Source organism: Squalius cephalus (assembly GCF_949319135.1).
Source record: "Squalius cephalus genome assembly, chromosome: 7".
In the NCBI taxonomy this organism is placed as follows: domain Eukaryota; kingdom Metazoa; phylum Chordata; class Actinopteri; order Cypriniformes; family Leuciscidae; genus Squalius; species Squalius cephalus.
In genome coordinates, this window is record NC_137128.1 from 6,324,453 (window position 1) to 6,344,857 (window position 20,405).

The 20,405-nt window shown below is 39.4% G+C and overlaps 1 protein-coding gene across 3 annotated transcripts in view; it reads left to right on the plus strand.

Annotated features, from left to right (window-relative positions):
- Positions 1-20,405, plus strand: part of LOC307161655 (NACHT, LRR and PYD domains-containing protein 12-like) — a 222,789-nt gene that overhangs the window by 48,155 nt on the left and 154,229 nt on the right. For 2 of the 3 annotated variants that reach the window (XM_079876522.1, XM_079876521.1), the window contains exons 12-16: positions 3,041-3,214; positions 5,001-5,174; positions 5,572-5,745; positions 5,923-6,084; positions 6,897-9,227. In XM_079876522.1, coding sequence (XP_079732648.1) covers positions 3,041-3,214; positions 5,001-5,174; positions 5,572-5,745; positions 5,923-6,084; positions 6,897-6,972 — 760 coding nt within the window. In that variant the 3' untranslated portion in view covers positions 6,973-9,227. Of the gene's footprint in view, positions 1-3,040; positions 3,215-5,000; positions 5,175-5,571; positions 5,746-5,922; positions 6,085-6,896; positions 9,228-20,405 lie in introns of those variants that run through there. The other variant, XM_079876520.1, reaches the window with a different exon arrangement.

Consider the following 20,405-nt stretch of genomic DNA (forward strand, 5'->3'; position numbering starts at 1 on the left):
AGAAGAAGAACTCGATTTGAAGACAAGAAAGATGCAAGGTAAGAAATTCTTAATTATATTAGTTGAATATTATTGTTGCATAAACTTCACATTGCAGTTGAACTGTTGCTAGATATATGGTGAATATTATAATATTTAGAGCCGTGTTTACTGTTTGTGGTATAATATAGTATAATTTATAATATAGTAACCATAATGTTTCATATTTTGGAGCGCGCTGTGCGTTTGAATGTTTCATATTTTGGATACATTCAAACGCAGAGCGCGCTCCAAAATATGATACATTCAAACGCTGAGTGCGCTCTGCGTTTGAATGTTTTATATTTTGGAGCGCGCTCAGCGTTTGAATGTATCATATTTTGGCTCAGCGTTTGAATGTATCATATTTTGGAGCGCACTCTGCATTTGAATGTAACATATTTTGGAGCGCACTCTGCGTTTGAATGTAACATATTTTGGAGTGCGCTCAGTGTTTGAATGTATCATATTTTGGCTCAGTGTTTGAATGTATCATATTTTGGAGCGCCTCTGCGTTTGAATGTTTCATATTTTGGAGCGCGCTCAGCGTTTGAATGTATCATATTTTGGATTTTGGAGCGCGCTCAACATTTGAATGTTTCATATTTTGGAGCGCGCTCTGTGTTTGAATGTAACATATTTTGGAGCGCAATCTGCAATTGAATGTATCATATTTTGGAGCGCGCTCTGCGTTTGAATTTTTCATAATATGTCATCATAACGAATGGAAACATTTGAAGTAACATGATAATCAATTTTTTTTTTTTTCTAGTAGTTGTTACTGAAGTGATAACCAGAAAAAAACAAAAACATTTTAACCATACAGCCCTATAGTTTCTCTTGATATCAGCATGTTCAAAGTTTAAAAAAAAAAATAATTATACAGGGACCAGATGCCACTGAGTCCTGCTGACTTCAACATTCACATGAGTCTCTGTACATGAACATGGTAAAGTGAAAATCAAACACCTTGGAAATGAAAGGTATGTACAATGTTTTTAGGAATATCAGAAAGGTCTCTGTCTTTGCATCATTGTTTTCAATAGTGTGCTTTTTTGTCATTTGTTGTGTATCTTTGGATTATGTTGTGTTGTAAATAAATCCAAACAATCAAAAAGCCATTCTTTTTTAAATCTCCTCATTCTTTGTGCAAGGTTGCTCAAAAAGACAGGGCCTGATAGCGACAGCGACAGCTTGACACAAAGACTAGACTAAAACTAAAATTAAAACAGGCCGCCAAAAACAACACTAGAGGGAGCTAGGATCAGCCAGTCGTCGAAATAGTTCAGGATGCGAACCCCGTGTTGCCGTAGTGGACTTTCGTGAAGACGCGAGGAGACAGGGCTAGCCCGAAAGGGAGAACCGCATACTGGTATGCCTGCCCCTCGAAAGCAAACCGTAGGAACGGTCTGTGTCGAGGAAGAATGGAGACATGAAAGTAGGCGTCCTTCAGGTAGATTGCTGCAAACCAATCCTGCGGCCGCACACACTCGAAAATGCGTTTTGCCATGAGCATCTTGAACGGGAGCCTGTGAAGGGACCAGTTCAAGATGCGCAGGTCCAGAATTGGCCGTAACCCACCGGATTTCTTGGGCACAATGAAGTAGGGGCTGTAGAAGCCGGACTTCATTTCGGCTGGAGGGACAGTCTCGATCGCACCCTTCGCCAGCAGGGTAGAGACCTCCGCTCTCATGACAGGGGCATTGCCGCCGACCATAGTAAAGCGGACTCCCCTGAAGCGGGGAGGAGACCGTGCAAACTGAATCGCATAGCCGAGCCTGATGGTTCGGGCGACCCAGCGGGACAGGTTGGGAAGCTCTAGCCAGGCTCCCAGGCTGACCAGGGAGATGAACACACAAACATTGGCAGACCACTGCACAGATCAGCAGGGAATGAGCACTCGCTGGAACTCGCCGTCACACCAACACCTGGAGAGAAGCTTGTCTCGAAGAGGTAGTTACAATAACTCAGAATGGCTGTGGAGTGAAGTGATACATTTGGCTCCGAAGCGAAAACATATCTGCATGTTGCCGGCGTACTTCCTTATGTACCCACGAGGTGGGGCGGAGTTACGCTATGCAAATTCCGCAGACCCATGGCATTTCACTGCCATTGGCTCGTTTTGTATACTCGAAGATGATTGGCTTTCTAAGCGAAACCCCCATTTCGTCGTCACTGACGTAACTCGTAGTGACTGCGAAAGGGAACTACTGCAGTGCAGCCAAAATGCTCCGTTCGACTTTTCTGAGATCCTCTATTCTTCCCTGTGGATAACCTGTGATTTACTTTCTGTAAGGTTTGAATTTTAGAAAACTGAATTTGAAGTTCTGAATTTTTTCTTCATCTTGAAAACTTGAATCTGTATTTTATTTAAAACTGGATATTTGCAGTCTAAGAATTCAGAACAAAAAAAAAAACAGCTGTTTGAAAATACATGTCTATAAAATTCAGCCTTAAAAACATTTCAATTCGTTAAATTTCAAATGTTCAATATTCGTTTAAAAAAATCTAATTCAAAAACTATTTAAAATTCCTCATAAAATTCAATTTTGTTAGATTACACTTGTCAATAATTCAAATTTAAATAATTTTGTCATATTATAAGCTCCATATTTTAGGGGGTTTCATGACCCTTTAAAATTTATATGAAATGAATGTGTAAACTAACATAAATAGATCAAGACAACCTTTGTATTGTTACAATGTTGGTAGTATATTTAAATGAACAATGTGTAGTCTTTCTCTGTGTTACCTGAACCTGGATATCCCTGTTTATTTGTCAGCAAAAGTCTGCTGGATGAAGCTAAACACGTTAGTTGATCATCATAGATCTGAGTCATTTTCTTTTCTCTTTCTGTCTTCAGTCTGAATAGATGCAGTATTACAGAGAAACAGAGTCTTCCAGCACACATAACTAGTGTAACTGGGTTTTAAAACAGACTATTGGAAACTAAATGCTGCTGTAGCTCTTCAATAAGATGATCAACATAGATGTGAACTATTGTTATTTTACTGTCTTTAGTCTGAGTGATTGCAGAATTACAGAGAAACAGAGTCTCATCCTGACTTCAGCTCTGAAATCAAACCCATCACACCTGAGAGAGCTGAACCTGAGCTGGAATAAACTAGGAGACTCTGGAGTGAAAAACCTCAGGGATCTACTGATGAACCCACAATTCAAGCTGGAGAAACTACAGTCAGTATCATTATACTGTACAGCAATTACAGTGTGACTGAAGTTTATTTATTTGAAGATAGCAGGGCTTATGTTTCATTGTTTATAGCAGTGCACTTTCTGGGTTTTCCCTATTGCTCACATTTTTATGTTTTTTATCTAGATAGTAATTGTTTAATTTACAGCATTTGATACAATGTACTGATTGTGTACATGCAGAAATCTGCCTTTTCAACAGAGAATAAAGAAGAGAGATGTCAAATAAATAGTCAAAAATGAAAGAGAAGAAAGAAAGATCTTCCAGCACACAGAACTAGTGTGACTGGGTTTCAAAACAGACTATTGGAAACTAGGGCTGTGCGATATGACGATATCATATGGACGATATAAAAAGTCTATTGTTTCATATTATACTCTATTGTTTATATCATGGTGTCGCAAAAAAACATTGTTTATGACAAAACTTTTTCATCATTTGGATGACTGCAATCTTACACACCACCATGGGGATGCGGGCAGAAACGTGAATAACTGCATGCGTGAAGGGGAGACAGAACCGGGTGAGTCCGAGCAGGAGAAGGACCAGCCAGGACAAACCAAGGAGCTCGCTCCTAAACGAGGGGCTACCTCTGTAGAACAGACATGGACAGGTTAACATTCTATATGTTTGGTTGACTATTTAATTTTGATAATGAACATGAACATGAACATGTCAAGTTAGCAATGCTAGAACGTGTGCGCATGTGATGCGTCGGTGCAATCACAGGAATTTTTGTCCTTCTGAGGAACCTGTTACTCCGTAATTTATGGTCATACGGATAGAAGCAAAAAGTGATTCAAAACTGTAAAGCTTTTGTAAAATACAGAAAACAAGCACGATGCCGTTTTCTGCCGTCTCGTTTCCTTTCCGTGAACTTTGGACCCCGTCGCATGAACCGAGCTCAGCAAATTTTTTCCTTTCGTTTTGTTCATCTGAAATTATTTACGTGAAATAGACTATATTTTGCATATAGCCCTATATATTAGTTTTATATATTTAGTTTTATTCTGTTTCCTCCGTTCACAGAAGTGCTTTAAGTGTGTGATGTGACGTTGTGGGAATCAATCTTCTACACTATCCTGCAATTTTTGCTGGTTTCAAAAAACAAAAAGCTGCATATTACCTGCTATTCATTTTCACTGAAATATAGGCCTAAATGTTTGACATTTGGTGACATATACACTATATGCTCGGGAAAACTAACGCCAGCGCATTGCCATTGCGACTTACCTATGATGATTGACAGCTGAGCGCGGGCATTTCACTCACGTTGATATTGGCTATGCGTCAGTGTCACATTTGCACAGTCTGTACTATTTGAATTTGTGATTGGTTGACTGCCAAATTAAAATATTTAACAGAACGATAAAATAAGATGAATTTCATTCATATTTTATATTTCTACATTCTTAATCAAACATTTGCCCAGAAGTTCTAAATAAAGGGAGAAAAATAATCACATATGAATAAGTACACGTTTGAGTATACTTAATATACTCAAAATATATATTAACTATTCTTTTAGTTTAAATATACTAAAATAAAGTATTTTCCATGTGGGTAAAAAAAATAAATTATATATATATATAAAACTATTAATTGATTGAATTTACAGAAAAGGTACTATATCGTGATATATATATATCGTTATCATGAAATTAGATTTTGGTCATATCGCCCAGCCCTATTGGAAACGAAATGCTGCTGTAGCTCTTCAATAAGATGATCATCATAGATGTGAACTATTGTTATTTCTCTTGTCTTCAGTCTGTGGAGATGCAGTATTACAGAGAAACAGAGTATCACCCTGACTTCAGCTCTGAAATCAAACCCGTCACACCTGAGAGAGCTGGACCTGAGCTGGAATAAACTAGGAGACTCTGGAGTGAAAAACCTCAGTGATCTACTGATGAACCCACAATTCAAGCTGGAGAAACTAGAGTTAGTATCATTATACTGTACAGCAATTACAGTGTGACTGAAGTTTATTTATTTGAAGACAGCAGGGCTAATGTTTCATTGTTTATAGCAGTGCACTTTCTGGGTTTTCCCTATTGCTCACATTTTTATGTTTTTTATCTAGATTGTAATTGTTTAATTTCCAGCATTTGATACAATGTACTGATTGTGTACATGCAGAAATCTGCCTTTTCAACAGAGAATAAAGAAGAAAGACTCAAATATATAGTTAAAATGAAAGAGAAGAAACAGTATCTTCCAGCACACAGAACTAGTGTGACTGGGTTTCAGAACAGACTATTGGAAACTAAATGCTGCTGTAGCTCTTCAATAAGATGATCATCATAGATGTGAACTATTGTTATTTCTCTGTCTTCAGTCTGAGTGATTGCAGTATTACAGAGAAACAGAGTCTCATCCTGACTTCAGCTCTGAAATCAAACCCGTCACACCTGAGAGAGCTGAACCTGAGCAGGAATAAACTAGGAAACACAGGAGTGAAGCGCTTATGTGCCGTACTGAAGGATTCACACTGTAAACTGGAGAGATTGAGGTCAGTCACATTCACAGACAAGAATCAAAATGCTTAAAATCACTTCACCAGTTTTAACTACAACACTTTATACTCAATATCTCACAGTGAGTTTAAATTCACATTATATTTGTGTAAAATTCTTCACATTCATGATTTGTTAAGATAATCTCTCTTCCTCTGTTTGTGTCTTTCTAGACTACATGACTGTGGCATTACAGATGTTTCTTCTTTAACTCAGTCTTTGACTAACTCAAAAGCACTGCAGTTTTTAAAAGAGCTTAATCTGAGAGGCAATAAGATAGGAGACTCACAGCAGCGACTCAGAGACGTGATACGAGGCTCAAACTGTGACCTGAGGTGAGGAAACATCACTGAGATATTAAAGAGATCTTCATTTACCTCTGATATGTGAACAAACCTTTCAAACATTCGTGAAAGGAAATTATCATTAAGCTTTACTGCAACAAAGGGTTTGTGTGAGATGTGAAGTTCTTGAAATGTTTAACACAAAGGAGGAAAGAGAAAAGCTCACGGTCACAGCTTTATACATCAACACCTGCTTTATTAACTGTGTCAGTAGAAGTGAATCATTTCAGTGTGAAAACAGACTTGGTCAGATTGTAGGAAACGCTGCACTCCTGCTAAAATCAGTGCAGTTTAGCTTCAGCTCACAGCGTCCAGCTCACATGAGAAATGTCTCTGTCTCTAGTGTGTTTTTACTGTGACAAGCAACACGTCACACTACTTTACACTTACTTTACTCTCAGTTATTTACTAAGAGCCTACAAACATGTTTAAACTAGAGGACAAACGGCTTTAACTAAAGGTTTGTGTTTGAACTCAAAATAACATTTGTATTTGCTCCCTGTGGTTTATTCCATACGCCGTACACTCATTAGTTTCTCCTTTACAGAGACTCAATAGGAGTCGCACCGACACACACAGACAAACATATGAACATGATTCAGGTTTTAAATCTATTATATATAAAAAAACACATATATCTATGCAAAATCATGTAGAGTCAGTAATTAATCTGATTACAGAATTCAATTGAACTTATTTTTACTAAAAAAACTAATTGAAAGTATTTGAAGTAATTGAAATATAATAATTTGTACTTTGTTCTACTGAACACTGATTGTTTTCTCTTCTGTTCCACTTTACAGTGTAGATGAAGATCGATCTGCAAACGTCAGCGGTGCATTGTTTACATCAAGGTTTAAATCTGTGAAACGGTCATGAGAGGAGCAGAAACCATCAGGTGATCCACAGAAGAGTCTCACTACTGTCTATGAGGAGAAATAAATGTGTAAATGTGTTTCATACAGGTGGAAGAGACTCAGACTTCACAATTAAATACAGCAGCGTGTGTGTGTTAGCATGCGTATTAGAAACATGTGATATTGAATGATTCATGTTGGTTTATTATTCAGCCAAATGATGGTTTAGTTGTAATTAAAGGTGTAACAGAGGAAGAAGCTCAGATGAGTGTCAGCAGAAATCTTCAGTATCAGGCCTGCAAATATAATAATGTTAGGATTGAACTCATCCATAATTATTAAAATATTTCTAATCATGAACGTGATTGTCAAGTATAGCACATAAATGTTTCAAAATATATCAAGTTTACATTAAACTTTTAAACATTTACATTATTTCTCTAACATTTTATACACAGAATATCTTTATTGTTATTGTATTATTGTATATGAAGTTAGTTATGTGTGTGTCTGTTGCTGATGCACAGATCTACAGTATATTGTATTTGTTCTGTGGATGAAGTCTCTTCTCCTCTACAGACCGACTAAACATTTTTACCAGTTAACAGCATTAGTGTGTGTTTCACTCGCTCCTCAGATAGCAGACGGATGTGGGCCACTTCAGGCACTGATGCGGCACTGCAGGCCTTCTTATGGCCCGGACTAAATGTATGTGAGCCTGAAGTGGCCCACATGTAAAATGGCAAATATGGCCCAAATATTTTAAATCACATGTGTTTAAATATTAATGTTTCTGCAGAGAAATTAGCTGAATGATTTTGTAAGTAACCATGACAGTAATTTGCGATGTGTAACCTTACAAGTGCGCACTTACAGTAACAGTAGGCACTGTGGATGAGAGGATCAATTAACAACATGCTATATTTAATTTTTACTTAAGACTCTGCTATAGTGATGGGTCAATCAATAATGATTAGTTAATTGTTTTTTTAATAAACTTTTATATGGCTCGTGAATAAAGTTGATTAGTTCACCTCCCGAGTCACGTGATGTGACATAGAGGAGAGCAGGGCACAACCTAACGCTTTTTGATATTCTCAGTATGTGTAAATCTACCTAGGGTTCAGAGTATTTTTTTTTTTCCCCACATTAATTTCCCACATGTCTAGAACAAATATGTGGTTTAGTTTTTTTAATACAGTGTATACTTTTTTCTTGATATAGCCCGAAAAATGGAAGTGACATGACAACATGCCCCATAGGTGTGGTACATTGTAACATATGACAGATTAAAATGCTATCTGATCTAATCAAAAAAAATATACAAGACAAACTAAAATATTTTCTCAATAAAATACAATTTTCACTTTTTCAAAACTTTTTCATATAAAATAATAGCATTTTTTAATAATTAAAAATAAAATACATTTTGAGTTTGACAACGAACACAAACTAAAACAGATTCTACGGTTATTAAAAAAACCCTGTTGCTTCAATTAGCTTGAACAAAGCATTTTATTATTTATTATTTTATTATTTACTGCAACTAAGTTGCCAGGAAATTCCTGTAATTTCACAGGACAGAATTACAATTTAATATGTAATTCAATATACTGTATATATCCTGTTATTTGTGAATATTACAAAAAAATGCATGTCATTTTCCGTATTAGCCAATTAAAAAACACAACAATGGTATCTTTTCTATTTTTATTATCAAACTGTGCAACACCACATATTACAAAACTATCCAAATTTTTTTTCATCCACAAACAAAAATAAAGTTTCACTGAAGCTCACTTCTAGACGTCCAGACAGCCTTTCATCAGGGGGAACATGGCAATATGGAACAAAGGTGTCCAGCCAGACTTGAACTGGGGAAGTTGTTCATGGTACTAGCCCATCAACTCAAAGTCCAGGAGTTTTCTAAGGAGGGTGCAAACAGGTGCGTTGAGCCCGTTCCTCTCCTCTGCTTTGCTGCCCGTCTAGGAGTTGATTCCACAAAAAGCTCTGAAAACAGAGAGAGAGGAAAAAAAGTTAAAAGTTTTCATATCATGTTAAATAATGACGAATACTGTGTAAAAAATCTAAGTAACCTATTCCTACTTGCTCATAAAAGAAAATGACTCTGATATATTTATCATTCACAACTTTTAGAATTACATTGGCTTTTACATTGTTTTTCTTAAATATATAATGTCATTGTATGCATGTATGTACTGTATATTGTATGTCGCTTTGTACAAAAGCATCCGCTAAATCCCTTAACCATACTTCAAAAAAAAATTATTTAATGAATTAATGGAAGTCGTAATGTTAAACTGCTGTCTGTCATACTCTTCTGTTTACACATTAAAGTCCTGCAAAGGGAATACCAACTCTAGTTAGAACAGACACTTAACAGCAATAGCAGTGCCGGAAAACCTTAAGCCCTGTAATAAACCTTAAAGTAGTAGTTCACTTTAAAATGAAAATTACACCATTATTATACACCCTCAAGCCATCCTAGGTGTATAAAACATTCTTCTTTCAGACGAATGCAATCAGAGTTATATTAATAAACACCCTGATGCTTCTGAGCTTTATAATGGCAGTGGATTGCAACCATCAGTTTGAAGCTCAAAATAGTGCATCTATCCATCATAAAAGTGCTCCACACGGCTCTGAGGGGTTAATAAAGGCCTTCTGAGCAAAGCAATTAGTTTGTAAAGTTTTAAATATGGATATGTTTCTTACACAAAGTAAAATAACTAGCTTCCGGCCAAACAAGCATAAGGATTTGACTCTAAATCGCAACTTATGTGAGTAATGCATATATTTACGCTACGCCATGACACACTACGCTACTTCCAACGTCATAGTTGTAAATGCGCTTTAAATGCAAGTAGACTACGTATGGCCGGAAGCTAGAATTTTACTTTGTGTTAAATATGGATAAAAACGTGTTAAATATGTATATATTTTTTACACAAACTCTTCACTTCAGAAGGCCTTTATTAACCCTTATGTGCTGTTGGGGATGTTTTCATCCACTATGGGGTATTTTTGAGTCTAAATTTGGCCATAACTTTTTCTGTGTTTCAGCAAATGGAATGATTTTTGGTGACAAATCTTATTTTGACACATATTTTGGGAAAATGCTTTGAAATTTTTCAAAAACTCAACAGTACACTGTGGGCAAATTTACTACCCTTTCGTTATGTTTGTGGCTGAAAACAGCCACTACTTTAAACTGCTGTAAAAATTTATCAGATAAATATTTTTTTCAATTTTTTTTGCATAAATCTATTAATCAACCTCAGTCCTGCTCAAAAATACTAAATGTTTAAAAAAAAATCAGGATTTTAACTCTTTAATTGCCAAATTTGTAAATGATGTCACTGATTTGGGAAAAAAACACACACAAAATGACTCATTTTCAATATAAAATGTGATTGTGGACTGGATTTTTTTTTACCTTTTATCACAGTCTTGGACATGTCAAAGATTAGAAACAACATTGGTTTTGATGCATTGTTAGTTTTTGTGCAGCATCAGATTTTAACGTTTTCTCCCTCATTTACTGTTCGTGGCTGTTTTTGCCCCATTGACTTCCATTATAACCACATTTTTTGATTGCAAAGCCATGACACCATATAATCATGCATTTTTGATTGTTGGTGGTTTTCCCTGTTGGGAAGAGGTAAAATTTGTAATTTTTACTGTTGATAACCAGGTGGCACCATTAACCCTTTAGACAGGCCTGTGCCAAAAAAAGCTTAGTTTCTGGCTTTTACATGGAGTTATATGGAGTATAACAGCATAATAAAGTGTGTGTGTGTGTGTGTGTGTGTGTGTGTGTGTGTGTTTGTGTGTGTGTGTGTGTGTGTGTGTGTGTGTGTGTGTGTGAACTCACCTTGATGCGTCTGAGAAAATCAAAATATGCACCTCAGCTCTCAGAACTGCATGGAGTAAACAAAAACAAAGTAAGTGTATTTATGCACCTGCTGCCTTTTGATGGTGAGAAATGCAGACTAAACAAAAACAAAGCAAGTGGATTTAAACGCGTGCATGCAAGCCTGCTGGTCATTTGATGGTGAGAAGAGCAGCAAGCAACATGAGAAAGGGCTTGACTTGTAGTGAAGTTTTAGAGATTATTATGCAGCCTGACCCCTCCAGCGAGCTGCAGGATGTTTCGTCTTCTCCCTCTGACACCACAGACTCAGGAGAGTCAGATCCTGATTTGGATGTGGCACCCTCATCATCCACTCTAGCTTCCACTGAAGGCGAGGAGGATTCGGAGGATCCTGGATCTGGGTGGATTGGGAGAAACGGCGAAGTGTGGTTTTCCACCAACGCGGAGACAACTCCCTTTCTTCAGCCTGCCAGAGGCGTGACTCCAGGGCCGACGCGCTATGCCTTCGCAAGGGTCCAGAACATGGATTCCGTGTTCAATCTGTTTTTTACGGAGGAGATGATTGACCTCATTGTCAGCATGACTTGCGTCAACACATACATGTTTGTACAGTCATACAAACATGTATGACTATGCCTTGTGATGGCATAGCGCGTCGGCCCTGGAGTCACGCCTCTGGCAGGCTGAAGAAAGGGAGTTGTCTCCGCGTTGGTGGAAAACAACACTTCGCCGTTTCTCCCAATCCACCCAGATCCAGGATCCTCCGAATCCTCCTCGCCTTCAGTGGAAGCTAGAGTGGATGATGAGGGTGCCACATCCAAATCAGGATCTGACTCTCCTGAGTCTGTGGTGTCAGAGGGAGAAGACGATACATCCTGCAGCTCGCTGGAGGGGTCAGGCTGCATAATCATCTCTAAAACTTCACTACAAGTCAAGCCCTTTCTCATGTTGCTTGCTGCTCTTCTCACCATCAAATGACCAGCAGGCTTGCATGCACGCGTTTAAATCCACTTGCTTTGTTTTTGTTTAGTCTGCATTTCTCACCATCAAAAGGCAGCAGGTGCATAAATACACTTACTTTGTTTTTGTTTACTCCATGCAGTTCTGAGAGCTGAGGTGCATATATTGATTTTCTCAGACGCATCAAGGTGAGTTCACACACACACACACACACACACACACACACACACTTTATTATGCTGTTATACTCCATATAACTCCATGTAAAAGCCAGAAACTAAGCTTTTTTTGGCACAGGCCTATCTAAAGGGTTAATGGTGCCACCTGGTTATCAACAGTAAAAATTACAAATTTTACCTCTTCCCAACAGGGAAAACCACCAACAATCAAAAATGCATGATTATATGGTGTCATGGCTTTGCAATCAAAAAATGTGGTTATAATGGAAGTCAATGGGGCAAAAACAGCCACGAACAGTAAATGAGGGAGAAAAAGTTAAAATCTGATGCTGCACAAAAACTAACAATGCATCAAAACCAATGTTGTTTCTAATCTTTGACATGTCCAAGACTGTGATAAAAGGTAAAAAAAAATCCAGTCCACAATCACATTTTATATTGAAAATGAGTAATTTTGTGTTTTTTTCCCCCCCAAATCAGTGACATCATTTACGAATTTGGCATTTAAAGAGTTAAAATCCTGAATTTTTTTTAAACATTTAATATTTTTGAGCAGGACTGAGGTTGATTAATAGATTAATGCAAAAAAATTTGAAAAAAATATTTATCTGATACATTTTTACAGCAGTTTAAAGTAGTGGCTGTTTTCAGCCACAAACATAACGAAAGGATGTAAATTCTAACAATGCACAAGGGTTAACCCCCCAGAGCTGTGTGGAGTTTGTTTATGATGGATGGATGCACTTTTCTGAGCTTCAAACTGATGGTTGCAATTCACTGCCATTATAAAGCTCGGTCAGGGTCAAGTGTCAGGGTGTTTTTTTTAATATAACTCAGATTGTATTTGTCTGAAAGAAGAAAGTCATATATCCCTAGGATGGGTTGAAGGTGAGTAAATCATGGGCTAATTTTCCATTAAATAATAAGGGAAAAAATATACCTTGCACAATTAAGCAAGCTGTGCTGGGTAGAGTCTCTCTGGATGTCAGCAGCTGTGGCAGAGGGCTAGGGACTAAAAGAAATGTACACATTACAAAATGTATTACCAATTACACAACAAATACCAATTACAAATCTATTTTATTTTAATATTCCATACAGTATGCAAGCCAGCCACATATAATTTGAGACAAACAAAATGGCCCACTCAACACAGAAGAAAAAAAAAATGGCTAATGATTTTAATATATGTATGCTACGCAGTCTAAAACAGTAAAACGATGTTAGCCAGTCATCGGATTAACAACTCCCTATAGCGGTTCAGACTGTCTATGGAATATTTTAATAATTTGGAATAGATAGTCTGTGTGTGAGACTATATTGCCAACACAATGGTATTGCAGGAGCAATTTACAAAATAACTTTTGGAAGAGAGAACAAACAAGTGTGTGTGTGTGTGTGTGTGTGTGTGTGTGTGTGTGTGTGTGTGTAGGTGCAAGTTATACTCACATCAGCCTTATGAAAGATGCCATTCTCTTTAAAGTGGGCAAGTAGGCACAGCAGAATGCAGATGGCCTTGATGCCATTCTCTTCTTCATAGGCATCCAAGACTTCACCCACACCTGTTGTCTTGTGTTGAAGTACTCAATTATAGTCTTACTTCTTTGCTCAATGGCTGCTGGCAGCTTCTCCAGGATGGAAATACCTGTCAGCTCAGTGAAGTGAGAGGAAAGGCCCTTCAGGGAAAACAGAAATGACCAGTCGTCCTTGATTTTGGATATGCTGGGTGAAGGATCAGCATTGAGATGACAGCACTGGAGAATGTAAGTATTTTCATGCCATCTCTGGAGCCCTCCTCTCTCCGCTCCTGACATACCAACTTGGACATACAGCTGCAGCATTTTCTTTTTCATCTCTTGCAAGCTTTCCTCTGTCTCCCCAGCTGGGAGTTCTTCGGATATACACCACACACAACCATATTGGTCCATGGGACCTCTTTCCTGGCTCCTCACTCCTGGAATAGAGTGCCTTTTCTGCCTGAGCCGTGTCATGGTGTCATTTCTGTTTACATGCTTGATTCTAGTTTTGAGTTGCTGTAGAGGAGAAGCTGCAGCTACATTATCATCACCATTCACATCACCAAAGCATTGGGGGTACTTCCGAACTATATCATTGGCGATCTGCGCACAGATCCCTCTTACTGTGCGTTCACACCGCCAGCGGCGAGAGCGTCAAAGTGGCCGGAAGACATTCATTTTCAATGAGAGCCGGCGGCGAGCTCCGGCGAGGGCGGCGTGGCGCGTCTTGGATGGCGAGAGCGGCGAGAAGAGTTGAAATCAAGTAAACTTTATGGTAATAAGCTATGACGCGGTTCGGCGGCAACCAGCGGCAACCAATCGGAATGTAGAAGTCGTCCGCCTGAGAGGATACAAGAGAACACAATCCTGTAAACTTTGGTTCAGACGACATTAGTTCCTAAGCAAAATGGAGGAAAAATTAATCATTTCTGTTGTGGGCTTCCCGTTATTGTACGACTTGTCCTTGTTTACATACAGGGACATTAATAAAAAGAACGACGCATGGAACAAGGTGTCTGAAATTGTTGGTGTTTCTGGTGAGTTGCTGATGGGCATTAACGTTATATATTTTCTTGAAAAAAGTGGGAATTGCATGATAACTTTAGCGCCATATCACGCAAAACAGTTCTTTTTTGCTTTGCGGCCCCTTTAAATAAAGTTTTTCAAAAATCACGCATTCTAATCTACGTCAGAGCGTCCCCGAATCTTTCTACGGCGTCGGTGGCAGGGCGGCGAGAGCGAATTTTGCCGCTCTCGCCGGCGGCGGTGTGAACGTACAGTTATTGGGTTAGAATTGTGCTCTCTCATTTGATCAACAAGACTTCTGACCATTGCTCTTCTCGCTGCTGGATTTGGTCTAGTTGAATTTGCGACAGCTGACTATACCTCTGAAGGCATCTTCTCCCAGTTACATGTAGTTTTAAAATTCACTGGCCATGGTGTGTATGCTGATGGCAGACATCGTCCTCTGGCGTTGGATGTGCTGGGCATACCTCGGTGACACAGGTTTGAGGAGGTTTGTGGACTTCCCAGAGGAGACAGGGCTGAGGAGGGATCTGGACTTCCTGGGGGAGACAGGGCTGAAGAGGAATCTGGATTAAATAGTTTGATCATCCGAACCCTATGATCCAGACACACTAATGTTGTATTTTAACACCCTATATATATATATATATATATATATATATATATATATATATATATATATATATATATATATAGGATTTCATGTTCCATACCTGAGGTGTGTTCCTTCTTCCAAAAATGTTGATTGATGATTGATGATTCTGGTAACGTTGGCCGCGCAATTTCAAAATTCAAACAGCAGCAATCCCACAATGCAATGCGGTGGCTGTAAAATAATGCTTCTACAGTGAAGTTACAATACAATTAGTACTGTCCATAAATTTCCCATCATGCATTTGCATTTACAATAAAAACATGAATACAATATGTTGTTGTAAAATTTAAAATTGCTAACAGTGTATATATGCAGGTGATGATGATGGTGATGGATGAGTGCTCAGCTGAACATAATTAGTGTCCGGGACAATAGATGCATAAATAAGGCAGACGAAACACAAAGAGTCCAAACTAGACGTACAGTAAATTCCTCCCTGTGTGTTGCGGATCAGGCAGACGGAGAGTGGTTTTGTTTTAGGAGTTTTCTGTATAAGATGTGCATGTAGCCTACATTATACTGGTGGCATGTGCAATTGTGCATGTATAGGAATGTTAAGTTTATTTGTGTATGCATGTGCACATGTATAAATAGCCTACTGTATGTACATATAGTTAAGTTGGCTTGAGAGAGCCAACTTACTGAAATCCTATTTAAACTTATTAAGTTGGCTTGAGAGAGCCAACATATTGAAATCCTATTTAAACTTATTATTATTATTATTAAGTTGGCTTGAGAGAGCCAACTTACTGAAATCCTATTTAAACTTATTATTATTATTAAGTTGGCTTGAGAGAGCCAACTTACTGAAATCCTATTTAAACTTATTATTATTATTATTCTTCTGACCCTAAAAATTTACAACTCAAACTCCTCCTAGAGCTTTAACTCCACATACTCCAAACTCGGCACAGACACTCAAACTGATCTGACTCGCGTTGCTATATCTTTTCAGACTGATCGGACTTACGGTTTTCCTAAAAATGACGATCAAAACTCGAAAAAACTCATTCAAAAACTCCCATTGACTTACATTGGGGAGTTCTAAAAAATTCAAACCGACAAAATTTAAATCTAAACACCTTGAAGACTAAACCAAACTGCCATTCTATATACTATATGAGCCATTGAGACTCATTTAAACTAATAAACTCTAAACTCATACACTTATAAACTAATTAACTTATAAACTCATGAATTCATAGACTTATGAACTCTTAAACTCATAAATTAATAAACTCTGAACTCTTAAACTCATTTAAACTTATAAACTCTAAACTCATTAAAACTTATAAACTCTAAACTCATTTAAAACGTATAAACTCTAAACTCAAAAACTCTTACACTTATAAACTCATCAATTTATACACTTATAAACTCTAAACTCATAAACTCTGAGTGTGTGTGTGTGTGTGTGTGTGTGAACACACACACACACACACACACACACACACACACACACTAAACTCATTTAAACTTAAACTCTAAACTCATTTAAACTTATAAACTCAAAACTCAAATTCTCGTAAACTACTTTAAACTTCAAACCACTTCTTAAGTTTAAAGCTTACAGCTCCCAAGCAACTCCATAGCAACCAAACTTGAGTACCCTAGCAACCGTTTTGCAAGACCTATATCTCTGTATCAGAACATCGTATAGAGATGAGGTTTGGCTCTTTTGACTCATGCTAGCAAACAGCACTTCCAACATGCTACACATGCTAGCACTGAATAGCTACATGCTAATAACGAGTAGTTAAGTGCTATATCATGCCAAGATCATGCTAAGAACTCTATAAAGACTCCATAGTAACCATCTGTGACAACTACCAACCACCTAGCAACACCATAGCAACTGCCCAGAACACCCTAGCAACCGCCTAGTAACCGCCCAGAATACCTTAGCAACCGCCTAGCAACACCATAGCAACCACCCAGAACACCCTAGCAACCGCCTAGCAACCACTCAGAATACCCTAGCAACCGCCTAGCAACACCATAGCAACCACCCAGAACACCCTAGCAACCGCCTAGCAAACACCCAGAATACCCTAGCAACCGCCTAGCAACACCATAGCAACCACCCAGAACACCCTAGCAACCGCCTAGCAACCACCCAGAACACCCTAGCAACAGCATAGCAACCACTCAGAACGCCCTAGCAACCGCCTAGCAACCACCCAGAATACCTTAGCAACCGCCTAGCAACACCCTAGCAACCGCCTAGCAACCACTCAGAATACCCTAGCAACCGCCTAGCAACACCATAGCAACCACCCAGAACACCCTAGCAACCGCCTAGCAACCACCCAGAATACCCTAGCAACCGCCTAGCAACACCATAGCAACCACCCAGAACACCCTAGCAACCGCCTAGCAACCACCCAGAATACCCTAGCAACCGCCTAGCAACACCATAGCAACCACCCAGAACACCCTAGCAACCGCCTAGCAACACCATAGCAACCACCCAGAACACCCTAGCAACCGCCTAGCAACCACCCAAAACACCCTAGCAACCGCCTAGCAACCACCCAGAATACCCTAGCAACCGCCTAGAAACAGCATAGCAACCACCCAAAAGACCCTAGCAACCGCCTAGCAACCACCCAAAAGACCCTAGCAACCGCCTAGCAAAAAGCGTTCTGGTCCAAACTTTCTCAAGCCAACTTAAAGTTTGTCTCGACGAACTTTTGCATCTAGTTATTATTATTATTCCGAGACTAAAATTTCTATATGAAACTCCTCCTAGAGCTTTAACTCTACATACTCCAAACTCGGCTCAGACACTCAAACTGATCTGACCAAGTGTGCTATATCTTTTCAGACTGATCGGACTTACGGTTTTCCTAAAAATGACGATCAAAACTCGGAAAAACTCCCATTGACTTGCATTGGGGAGTTCTAAAAAATTCAAATTTAGATTCAAACTCACCAACCGACAAAAATTTAAATCTAAACACCTTGAAGACTAAACCAAACTGCCATTCTATACACTATAAGAGCCATTGAGACTCATTTAAACTAATGAACTCTAAACTCATACACTTATAAACTAATTAACTCATAAACTCATGAATTCATAGACTTATGAACTCTTAAACTCATAAATTAATAAACTCTGAACTCTTTAAACTCATTTACACATATAAACTCTAAACTCATTTAAACTTATAAACTCAAAACTCAATTAAACTTATAAACTAAACTCAAAAACTTGTACACTTATAAACTCATGCATTTATACACTTATAAACTCTAAACTCATAAACTCTGAGTGTGTGTGTGTGTGTGTGTGTGTGTGTGTGTGTGTGTGTGAACACACACACACACACACACACACACACACACTCACTCTAAACTCATTTAAACTTAAACTCTAAACTCATTTAAACTTATAAACTCAAAACTCAAAAACTCGTAAACTACTTTAAACTTCAAACCACTTTAAACTTCTTAAGTTTAAAGCTTCCAGCTCCCAAGCAACTCCATAGCAACCAAACTTGAGTACCCTAGCAACCGTTTTGCAAGACCTATATCTCTGTATCAGAACATTGTATAGAGATGAGGTTTGGCTCTTTTGACTCATGCTAGCAAACAGCACTTCCAACATGCTACACATGCTAGCAGTAAATAGCTACATGCTAATAGCGATTAGTTAAGTGCTATATCATGCCAAGATCATGCTAAGAACTCTGTAAAGACTCCATAGTAACCATCTGTGACAACTACCAACCACCTAGTAACACCATAGCAACAGCCCAGAACACCCTAGCAACCGCCTAGCAACCACCCAGAATACCTTAGTAACCGCCTAGCAACACCATAGCAACCACCCAGAACACCCTAGAAACCGCCTAGCAACCACCCAGAATACCTTAGTAACCGCCTAGCATCACCATAGCAACCACCAAAACACCCTAGCAACCGCCTAGCAACCACCCAGAATACCCTAGCAACCGCCTAGCATCAGCATAGCAACCACCCAGAATACCCTAGCAACCGCCTAGCAACACCCTAGCAACCACCCAGAACACCATAGCAACCGCCTAGCAACATCATAGCAACCACCCAAAACACTCTAGCAACCGCCTAGCAACCATCCAGAATACCCTAGCAACCGCCTAGCAACAGCATAGCAACCACCCAGAACACCCTAGCAACCGCCTAGCAACCACCCAGAACACCCTAGCAACCGCCTAGCAACACCATAGCAACCACCCAAAACACCCTAGCAACTGCCTAGCAACCACCCAGAATACCCTAGCAACCGCCTAGCAACAGCATAGCAACCACCCAGAACACCCTAGCAACCGCCTAGCAACCACCTAAAACACCATAGCAACCGCCTAGCAGCCACCCAGAACACCCTAGAAACCACCCAGAATACCCTAGCAACTGCCTAGCAACACCCTAGCAACTACCCAGAACACCCTAGCAACCGCCCAGCAACACCCTAGCAACCACCCAAAATACCTTAGCAACCGCCTAGCAACACCATAGCAACCACCCAGAACACCCTAGCAACCACCTAGCAACCACCAACATACCTTAGCAACTGCCTAGCAACACCCTAGCAACCACCAAAAATACCCTAGCAACCGCTTAGCAACACCCTAACAACCACCCAGAACACCCTAGCAACAGCATAGCAACCACCTAGCAACCACCAACATACCTTAGCAACTGCCTAGCAACACCCTAGCAACCACCAAAAATACCCTAGCAACCGCTTAGCAACACCCTAACAACCACCCAGAACACCCTAGCAACAGCATAGCAACCACCCAAAACACCCTAGCAACCACCTAGCAACCACCCAGAATACCCTAGCAACAGCATAGCAACCACCCAGAACCCCCTAGCAACCACCTAGCAACCACCCAGAATACCCTAGCAACCGCCTAGCAACACCATAGCAACCACCCAGAACACCCTAGCAACCGCCTAGCAACCACCCAGAATACTCTAGCAACCGCCTAGCAACACCATAGCAACCACCCAGAACACCCTAGCAACCGCCTAGCAACCACCCAGAATACCTTAGCAACCGCCTAGCAACACCATAGCAACCACCCAGAACACCCTAGCAACCGCCTAGCAACCACCCAGAATACCCTAGCAACCGCCTAGCAACACCATAGCAACCACCCAGAACACCCTAGCAACCGCCTAGCAACCACCCAGAACACCCTAGCAACCGCCTAGCAACCACCCAGAATA